Below are 10,577 nucleotides of genomic sequence, written 5' to 3'. Positions count from 1 at the left end.
GAGAGAGAGAGAGAGAGAGAGAGAGAGAGAGAGAGAGAGAGAGAGAGAGAGATTGTAGAGAGGGGGGAAGGTCTTCTTCAGAGAGACTCAATTGCCAATTTAGCAATGGGGGGCAGTTCCGTCTTACCCCATTCACCACTGAGGACAGTCAGGAGAGCCCCCTTAGGTTTGATTCCTCAAGAAGAATAGAACCACCGGAACCTTTCACCTCAATATCAATCAATCCTACAACCTGGGAAAGGCACCAGAATTTGGGAATCTGCATTTTCCTCAGAGAGTAGGAAAAAGATCTAGAAAACAGGACAATGTGGGTAGAAGGGATAAGTTAATGTGACGGCAGAGTCTATGAGTAGGTGGCCTGTGTTACGATATAGCAGCCTGTGCCCATCACTGCGCCAGACCCACCCCTCAGGAAAAGGCCTGGGTCATGCAGCAGAAGCAGTGGGGCTCCAGCTACATCCCTCCTCTTCCCTGGGTGTTACCCCGGCTCCCAGGCGCTTTCTTCAGGATGCCAAGAGTGGGCAGCACCCACATTCCTGGACCAAAGGGTTGACTAACAGTGTGGAAGCACACAGCCCACTTGCTCACCCCCTCCCCCTGAGAAGTCCTGCCAATCTTCTGAGAGTCCTCCCTAAGAGCAAATCTGTCGCTGATAGGTCCAGCTGTAACCCGCTTGGGTGGCCCATGGGGCATTCGGTCCTCGGTCTTGCCTAGCCTACAGTCCTATCCTCCAGCCCCCATCTTCAGCCCCGCCCTTTATCGGGGAACCTGGAGGCTAAGCCCTCCATGTTTCAGTCATGTTAGCCTGAGGGTCAGCTCTCTCTCACGGATCCTTCAGCACAGACACTCCGGCGTTCCTGAGCACACTGGTCACTCTATTGTCACTCTCCTCTCAATCTTTCTGAGCCAGACAGGTGGGTCCCACACGTGAGTTTATTGTCTCCCCCTTCCCTTCCACACACCCTGTACATCGTGCTCCACGGAAACCATTTTACTTTTGTATTTTAGACACAGCTCCTGTGGACCCTGAGACACCATATGTCACCTCATGATCTTTGGGGATCAAGCCCTCTTCCTGACCTGATCTCAAAAGACCCCATCCACTTGACCTTGCCACCCCCAGATATGGCAGGCTTTGTTGCCCCATCTCCATATCAAAGCATGAGGCCCCATCCCCACCCCCCAGGCCAAAGCATCTCCAAGGAGAAACAGCTGGGTTGCCTGCCATCTCCTAGCTGGGATCCAAGTGATTGTCCCCAGGCCTCCCACAGATCCTTGCCTCACCCACTGTGTCCCTTCCTGGGGTTTTGCACCCCAAGTGTCACATACTCCAATCTCCTTGTGTAAACATCTTAATTACATCTTTAATGCTCTCGCACACTGAGATGCTGGAGTTAAATTACAGCTTTGTGCATCCTAAATTACTCAGAGCTTTCCAGTTACTCAAGTGCTAACGTATTTATAGCAGCGAGAGGCAGGAAGAAAACCAGAACCTTTCCCATGGGATGCTCCTGGCCCCTCACCTCTTGACATGTGATATCTGCCCAATAGCAGCATATGTCCACCCCCGCTTCCCCTCTAACCAGCGGAGGACAGGGATGACAGCGAAGTTGGGGACACACCTCTGTGCATGCTCACACGTATGTCCCAGTGTAGGAAAAAACGCCCTGTCTTTGTTGTCTACTCTGCCCAGACGCTCCCGCTATCAGTCCCAAACCTCCAAGACCAATGGCAGACTCAATGCTATCTTCCGTGTACACCGAGTGGCCCTCCCCGCAGATACGGTAGAAAGGAAAAACTAAAGTCAGACTGGCTTCTTTAGGTCTTTTCCTCAAAGGACACTCCCTTACGGCAACCATAGCTTTTCCTACCAGCTTCCAGCCTGTGACTGCCTGCAGACGGACAGCCTCTCCCAGGACCCCTTATAGGAAGGGAGCTATTGCATAAGCAGGTGTGCCCAGCTTTTGGAGCTCACGGAAGAAAGACAGTGCACAGAGGATCCCAGTGCTGTTTCTCTAGCGTGTAACCCTGAGCACTGGAGGGGAGGAAATCGCCTATGGTAATGCTTCGCTCCCTGTCACTGGGTGGGAGTGAGCTTGTGAGGTGGAGCCAATGCAGAGAGCCTCTGTCCTGCATGCTGGAACAGGTGCGCGTCTGCGCGTGGCCTTTCCCCACATCTGGGGGAGTTGCATCTTTTTGAACCCGGTCTCCCCATTTCATCTCCCTCAGCAGCTATCTTGGCTGCCAGAGATGCGGCAGGGACTTCTGGGAGACCTCATGCTTACCCGTTCAGCACAATATCTTACATATGGATGGTTCCTGGGCTTGTGCATTCCCCAGCTCTCTCCCTGTGCTTCTTGGGCTTGTGAATGGTGCTGCTCTAACTGCGTGTGGTGGTGCACGCCTTTAATCCCAGCACTCAAAGAGGTAGACGCAGCCTGAGTGGGAGGCCAGCCTGGTCTACAATTTGCAGGCTAGCCAAGACCCTGCCTCAAAAACAAAATAAAATAAAATAAATTCTTCCTTCCCTCCCCACACCCTCGAAAAAAAAGGTATTTCCCTGCCCTGTCCCAGTCATCTGCCTGTTTGCCCATCTCTACCTTAGAAGAGACTCCAGCCACACACACCCCCACAAAAAAAGTCACCCCTCTCCAAGCTTCAGTTCTTCCTCACCATCAGGGAAGCAGACCTTGATGCAAGGGATACAGGAGACCAGGAAGCCAGCAGGGCCATGGATTCAGGAGAAGTCAGTGGTCAAATGACTGGCCTGGTCAGAGCTCTCTGCAAGCTTGAGAGTCAGTGGGTGGGGCCTCAGCACAGCTGGGGTCCCGTCGCAGCCCTTTCCTGCCTCAGTGGTGGCGGTGGCTCTGGCCCTGAGAATTGGTTTTGACAGTCGGGAAGTGGGCAGCGCTGACGCCCCGTGGCAGTCGTCTTTGTCAGAGATCCAGGCCTGTTCTCCGGCCTCTCACGCGTGGATGGCATTGGCTACATCGGTAAACACCAGCCTGCTGGGCCTCTGCAGCGGGCCCTGGGAAGGGAGAGTGCTCTGCAGGGAGACAGGCAGGAACATCAGAAACCTTGACCAAAGGCAGTCTCTAGTCCAGTCACTTCCACCCTCACTTCCTGGTGCCTGCTTTTGATTGGCACCGGCTGTGCCTCGTGCCTAAGAGTGCCCATCCACCAAGCTCAGTCTAGAAATATGACCTGGCTCAGAAGACCTCCCTCCCCCCAAGCTATTTCCAGCTTGCCCTGTCACCTTGGCAGCACTTCCTATGGGCTTAGTATTGGATTAATTATGCATGGTTTTTTTTTTTTTTTTTTTTTTTTTTTTCTGTTTTTTTTTTTTTTTTTTTTTCTGTCAGCAGGAAGATCTGGTCCTCTTCCCCACAAGGACAGGGGCAAACACAAGGACGGATCAAGGACAGGCCCAAGCCCTACATGGAACCACATTGAGGATTTGGGAGAATGGTAGCAAGTGGTTTGGTTGCTCAGTGGCTCTGACAGAATAGGGCCTGGGTGCCCACCCCTTTGCCTACAGTAGGTGTGTTTGGCTTGGGCTTCCACATCCCTGGAGTGTCAGGGACTAGGGTTCATCTGCCAACTCAGCAGCGATGATTTAGCCATTGATCCTACCTTTAAGTTTTGTTTGTTTTTCTGCTTTCCCAGCTAGTACCTGAGGGCTCACGGGGCAACCATTAGGATTTCCATCTGCAGATGAGAAAACTGGGCTCCGAGATTCTAACTGGACCTCCACGATCTACAGGCTGTCAGAACTGAGCCAGGCTGGAGCCCGCAAAGCCTGGCCTTGCACAGTGAGTCTGTGAGAGCCACAGAAGAACCTAGCAGTTTCCGAACAAATCCAAAGAGACCCGTGTGCTCAGAAGTGCCACCTCATCACCTGGCAGGTGCCAGCAAGATGTGTGGAAAGGATGAAGGTTGGGGTTGCAGAAGAAAGGGCAGCTCTGGGCTGGGTGGGAAAACTGGCCAGTGCCTACCTTGCCCTGTGTGGCCTGCAGCGAGGCGGCAGCCTGCATGGAAGCTGCGTCTCGCCCATGTTCCAGTAGCTCCTGCTCCAGCTCGTCTTGTTCCTCCGTGGGGTCAAAGTTGTACATAGGCATGAGCTGGTGGCGCAGCTTCTCCAGCCTGGGGCAGAACAGGGGCGGTTTGAGGGTAGGGAAGAGCCTTCCTCCCTTCTTTCCTCCCTCAGTTCTGGTGGCCAAGGGAGCCGCACACCAAGTTTAAGGTGCCTTAGGCTTCACTGGCAGACATCTTTGAACCTACAGTACCAATTTGTCTCTCAGAGGGGTAGCCTTAGAATCCTGGGTCTGGTGGGACCATCGTCCATAGAATCCACAGGGGCTGCCTGGGCCAAGATCCTACTGCGATGCCCGGAGGTGGACGGAAGCACATGTAGAGAGCCAGTGTCAATCAACTTAGGACATTAGGCTATCCGAGTGGCCACAGTTCCTACCCTTCTTTCCCCTCCTCCGAAACATCAGGGTTATACTTGTTTTCTCAGAATCTTCCTGCCTGACTGCCTGTGTGTGAAAGCGGCCATCCCCAATCCTGAGTGGGCAGAAGCGGCCTTGATTCCCGCCCTGCCCCCATGCCCTTCCCCTGGGAGAGGAGCCTTAGTGCCAGGCCTGTTTCTTCTTTCCCACTCACATCCCCTGAATTCCGGCCCAGCCCTTCCCATAGGCTACAGCCTCAGGGTCATCTGGGGAATTACCTCTTCTTCTTCCTGATGTATAAAACCTGCAAGAGGAGGAACAGCGTCAGACTGTGAAGGAAGAAGATCCCCATCAATCTAGCATGCCCCCCATGGTGGGGGAGCCGGAGAGGATGAAAAGTGGGAACCTGTGTGTCCCCATGTCCTCAGGGTCAGTCCCATCCCATCCAGACATCTTACATAATGCTCCATGCTCATTGTCCCCACTCCTCAATAAAGTCTTGCTCGGCAGCACCAGTCTTGCCTGGAATTTCCTATGTAGTCCAGGCTGGCCTGGAACTCTCTCCATCCTCCTACTTGCCTACACAACCCCACCCGGCTCCTTTGATATCTTTTGATGCCAACAGACCTCAGACTGAGTCTGGAGATTCAGAGATGGGGGCCAGGCATGGGAAAACTAGTTAGGCCTGTCTGGAATTGGCTGTTTCCGGCTCTCCAAATCCCATCTGCTGGGACTCCTTGGTGCTGACGGGGAAAGGGAACCCTTCAGCACGTCCCTTCCCTCGATTCTCTCCAAAGTCACTGACGGTGAGAAGAGCAGCCAATTGACAGTAGGCAGATAGCCGCACAGAGAGAGGCTCTAGGCAATGCTCAGCACCCCTGAGCTCCAGGCTCACCCCTCAGAGCCCTGCACCCCTGAGCCCCAGGGTCACCCCTCAGAGCTCAGCACCCCTGTCCCCCAGGGTCACCCCTCAGAGCCCTGAGGCTAGAGAAACCTAAGAAGGTCCCTGGGATCCTCCACCCCTTGTCCAGACACAAAAGTAAAAGGATTACAACCAGGTAATGCCTAGAACCCACAGGCAGGAGCAGGAAGCCTTGGCACCAGGGAGGAAGTGGGTGATATCTGGAGCCCACGCCTGTGCAGGGACTCTGGAGACTACTGCCACCATCTGCTCTTCCCCAAACTGGCAATTTAAAAAAATAATAATAATAATTTATTTTATGTTATGCATATTGGTATGTTTTTGCCTGCTCATATGTGAGGTGGTGAGATCTTGGAGTTAACAGACGTTGTGAGCTGCCATGTGGGTGCTGGGAACTGAACCAGGGTCTTCTGGAAGAGCAGACAGTAAGCCATCTCTCCAGCCCCAAATTGGCAATTTTTAACTATCAAGAATATGGACAGCCTGGCTGGGTGGTGGTGGCCCACGCCTTTAATCTCAGCACTAATGAGACAAAGGCAGATCTCTGAGTTTGAGGCCAGCTTGATCTATATAGTGAGTTCCAAGACAGCCAGGGTTACATAGTGAGACCTGCCTCAACAAACAAACAAACAAACAAACAAGAAACAACAAGAAGAACCTGGCAGCTTCTGCCTAGGGGAAACCCACAGCCTTGAGTTCGTCCTAAGCCCTGTGGCTCCACGGTCTGTAGCCTACTCCTAGCTTTCATCTGTTTAATTCCCAATCTGGCTCAGACCTTTCCCCAGATCTCACGCAGAAAACAAGCTCAAGTGTTTCTAGCTCATCTGTCTGCTCCGGGGAGTGACTGCTTGCTGTCCTGTGGGCAGAAACAGCAGAAACCTGGGTCTCTGGTCATCCCCAGGCCCCTCCCACCCTGAGCTCCAGCTATAGTACCCCAAGTGTGCTCCTTGGCCCGCTAACTCTTGCTCCAAATGTCCTCCCTCCCCTGTGGCCTGTGACTCTAGATAATCTACAGGAACAGCCAGACAAAAGCCCAGCTTACATGCCTTTGCCCTGTGGCCCTTCCACCCCCCCCCAGGACATCCTTCCCCTTCCTTGCCAAATCTCCCTGCCCCTCACTGTCCTCCCCAGGTCTCCCAGGGAGTTCTCCTGCTCTGCTCCTGCCTGCACCAAGGTCTTTTCACACTCCTGTGTGAGGCATGAGGCTGGCACTGGCTGCACCATGCACTCATGACATGGCTCAAGGCTGGCACAAGGGAGAAGGAAGAGGGACTTGGAGGACATTTCTAGAAGTTCTCTCCCTCTCTGCATCCTCCGCTGTCTTTGTCCCACCACCTTCTGCCTCTCTACCTTTGGTGGGAAGGTCATCCACTCTGGCCTGAATGTCCCTTAGGGACAAAGCAAGGCAGCCTTATCAAATTCCCAGACCAAAATCTTTTGTTCAGAATCAAGACAGAGTCATTTGCCCCTGAGGCTAGGGTATCTCAGGCTGTTTTAGCCACCACATAGTTGCCAAGGGCAAGCACTAGCTTTCTTCTACCTTCCTCCTGCCCCAGGAAAGCTCTCCCCCCTGGCTTCCCTCTGCCTGTCACATACCCTAGTCCTACTTGCTGGCCAGCAGTCATTCCCTGGCAGCTGGCCCAAGCCTGCAGGGCCCATATGGCAACCCTAGTTTAACACCGGCTCTAGCCAGGCCATGGATGGCTATCCCTGCCCTGGTTCGTTGTTGTTTGTTTTGTGTTGTGTGTTTCTCTGTACGTGCTGTTTGTTTGTTTCCTTGCTTGCTTTTAGTCCAGTGCTTAAGACTGAATTTAGGACTTTGTGCCTGCCATGCATGCACCTGGCTACTGATCTGTATCACCAGCCCTGTCCCCCTCCCCCACCCTCACCCCCTTCCAGCCCTGTTTGTCAGATCCACATGCTCCTGAGCTCAAGGCTAGCCATCATCGCTTATGAAGGACAATGGGCAGAGTGCCATTATTACCAGCCCCTCTGACGGGCTTCGGGGGCACTTCATTTCTCTTAGTCTTAACTTTACAATCTCTAGTGGCTCTTTAGTGACATTCTCTGTGTCTGACACTGGTGAGGGATACTAACAGGGTTCTTCGGGCTCACCTCCGTTCTGATGAAGCCTGCCCCAGCCCTTTCTCATGACAGTGAGTTCAGGCTCCTACCTGGTGCCTGAGCGCTACAGTTTCTTCCCAGCGTCTCTGATAAAACCCCTTGCCTGCTAACCCATTGTTCATCAGAGACACAAGTCAGGACCTCCCCTCTCCCAGCCCCGTCGTGTCCTAAGGGTACAGGAAGACCCATCAATAACTGCCAAGCCAGTGTGTAAGTTAACAGCTAATAGCCTCCCAACCAGACTCCGCATCCCACATAATAACCCAACTATCTCTGGCCTCTGCTGCTACTGAAACTCCCACACTCCTCTGTTCCACTGCCCTGTGTGCTGCTCATAACCTCCTACCTGCTTCAAACATCTTCCTCTCAAGACCCTGAGTCTGGACCCCTCCCCAACCCCAATCTTCTAAGCCCCAGCCCCAAGGCGCCATGTGTCATTCAGACTCATTGCTGGTTCTTCCAAATTAGAACTGCTCATCTGAGCCCCCAGTAAATAAATCTCAGGTGTGGGTGGGAAGGAATTGAATTATCATTAATAGACATTCTAATTAGCTTGTCTATAAGTCAAAACACTAATCACCCTCCCCACAAAGGACAGCCTTCCAGACCTTCTCCAGCTTGCCCCGGCTCTCACCATGGCCACAGCCAGGCCAATCACTGTGATGATCCCAAAGGACAGAAGCATGGTGCCCACACCAGCCGCACCACCTGCCACATCAGGGATCCTGGTGTCATTGAAACTTGTGGTTTCTGGGCTGAGGGTGGCGGTCTCGGTGGTAGAGCCTTCAGCGGTGGCGGCGGCAGGCTCCAAGTCAGGCTCAGTGGTGGGCGGGTGGCTGCTGAACCAGCTCCGAGTAGCTGGGACCCTGGAGTTCATGCTGACACTGGGAGACTGCCAGCGCTCAGTCAACTTGCCCACCGACTTCTGACGTTAGGAGTGTCCGAGGCTGTTGTTCCTACCACCGTTGATGACCACTGGCACGGCACAGCCGAATCCTTACCAGGAGACCCCTGCCTCTCTCGGTTCTAGAAAGGCAGGAATAAAAGCAGAGGTTACAGCTAGGGGCATGTCTGTGAGATCAAGTCCCTCTAGAATCTGAAGGCACCGAGGAAGTAAAGGTTTCAAGACAGAGCTAAGTTCATGGGGTATTAGGACGCAGGCTTCTGTAGGGACATAGGGACAGGAAAGCAAAGCCTGTCACCCCTGTGATGACTAGTGATTATAATCGGAAGATGGGAGAAGATGCAGGAGGCCTGGAAAAAGTCCACCAATTATCTCTGTAATTGCCACTTCTCTCCTCCTACCTCCTCACTCCCTGCACCCCACATCCCTCATTCTGCTTGGGAAACACTTGCCTAAGACTCAGACAGACCTGATAGAACCTCAGGCAAGTCACCCCTCTTCTCTGTGTCTAGTTTTTCTCAAAGTGGAAAATATTACGAACAACCCCATGGTGTTGTAGGGTTAATGGTATATCAGAATGAACCAGTCCCCAGTGGGGGGTGGGGGTGGGGAGAGCTTAGACAAGCACAGAAGGCATCCAATAAATGTTCCAAAACCCCATCACTACCACCAACAACCCAGGAGGAGTTGGACACAGCCGTCTCTGGACCTAGTCAGCTGTGAGACCCAGGCTGTGGTTGGGACTAGGATGGGGCTGGTGTAGAGACACCAAGAGGAAGGCTGGGCTGAGTTAGACCCTCTGGCAAGGCAGTTGGCAGGGGTAGTCCTTGGACCACCTCCTTCACTCGTAGACATAAGGCATGGAGTTACATCTTCAGAGGCACTAATGAAATACCCACTTTGAAACACCTATTTCCCTTTGGAGGACGGGAGATCACCCAGCCTCTGTGGGTCTTGGGTAAAGCAGGGTGGGAATGAGCCCTAGCAGTGCTGCAGAGGGGGCAGACTTATAAAGAGAAAGAATTCCTAGCTTATGGCTACATATATGTTTCTCTGTGCATCTCATAGGTATACATGGGATGCCTCTTCTTGCAGGTGTGCACATACGTATGAGCGGTGTGCACATACGTATGAGCGGTGTGCACATATCGTTCACGGTCCCTTATAGGAAGGAGCAAAGCTGGCAGAGGGTCATGCATGGAGTAGACGCATTCCTTTCTGTCCTCTCCAGCTTGGCTCAGCAAGAAGTCTCAGGTTCTCTTCTGGGCTCTGTCACTGATCCCAGCCATGACCTTGGACCAGACCCTTAACTTGCTCTGAGTCTGTTTATTACTGGCCAACAAGGAGAGAAGCCATCCTCCCGAGTATTTTACTGGCCTGTCTCGGGGGTCCAAAGGGGAAGGGAAGAACACCGGGGTAAAAGTGGTGGGCACCGCGACCTCCGAGAAGCTATCAGGTCTCTTAGTCCTCCCTATCTCAATCCCCACGCCCGCCTCCACGACCCTGTGATTTCTCCATTCTTGCTCAGAAGCAGCCGATCTCAGCACTTACTTAATCCTCTCCGGTGCGCCGAGCTCAGTCTGAGAAGCTAAGGGTGGTAGCGACCGGCAGGAGGCGTGGGCGGGGGAATATCCAGGCACCCAGGCCCGGGCGTTGGGGGCGACAGGTTCGACTCAAGGTCCGCCTTGCGTGAGCGCAGGAATCAGCTAGTATTAGCCTGCGCTGGCTGACAACCTGAGCTGGGGTGGGCTGGGCCCGGACCACGGAGGGGGTGGGGCTGGGATGAGCAGCCTCAGGGGATCCCCAGGAGCCCGAGTGCCTTGCCTCCTAGCCCGCCCCCCTCCGCGCCTCCGGACCCTGATTGGCTGCCGCGCCTAAAGCTCGACCAGCATTGGCTCACTCGCCTCTCGCTCGGATATAGCTCCGCTCCCAGCGGGAGCTCGGACCTGAAACCGGACAGCTAAAAGAGATTCTCTCTGAGACTACCTCTGACCCTGGTGGCCTGCCGGAAGTTAGGCAGTGGACCGTAGATAGTCAGGCCCTCTCTGGACCAGAATTCTGGCTCCTGGACACCTCCACCCGCACTGGGGCAGACTTGTAAGCCGCAAAAAACATAGGTACAGAGATTTGGTGAGAGCACCACCAGACCTGGAGTATTTGAAACCTAAAATGAATT

At 53.6% G+C, this 10,577-nt stretch overlaps 1 protein-coding gene across 1 annotated transcript; it reads right to left on the bottom strand.

Moving 5' to 3' along the window:
- Positions 1–2,497: 2,497 nt before the first annotated feature.
- On the bottom strand, positions 2,498–10,113 carry C10H3orf18 (chromosome 10 C3orf18 homolog). Its single transcript, XM_021208042.2, has 5 exons — positions 9,953–10,113; positions 8,132–8,523; positions 4,730–4,755; positions 3,996–4,143; positions 2,498–3,046 (listed from the first exon to the last, which is right to left on the bottom strand). Exons 2-5 carry the CDS (start codon positions 8,372–8,374, stop codon positions 2,966–2,968), a joined length of 498 nt encoding a protein of 165 aa, XP_021063701.1. The 5' UTR covers positions 8,375–8,523; positions 9,953–10,113; the 3' UTR covers positions 2,498–2,965.
- Between the last annotated feature and the right edge of the window lie 464 nt (positions 10,114–10,577).

The sequence above is a fragment of the Mus pahari genome, chromosome 10 (assembly GCF_900095145.1).
Source record: "Mus pahari chromosome 10, PAHARI_EIJ_v1.1, whole genome shotgun sequence".
Taxonomy (NCBI): domain Eukaryota; kingdom Metazoa; phylum Chordata; class Mammalia; order Rodentia; family Muridae; genus Mus; species Mus pahari.
The sequence above is the reverse complement of the archived record's forward strand: the minus strand, read 5'-3'. Positions and strand labels throughout refer to the sequence as shown.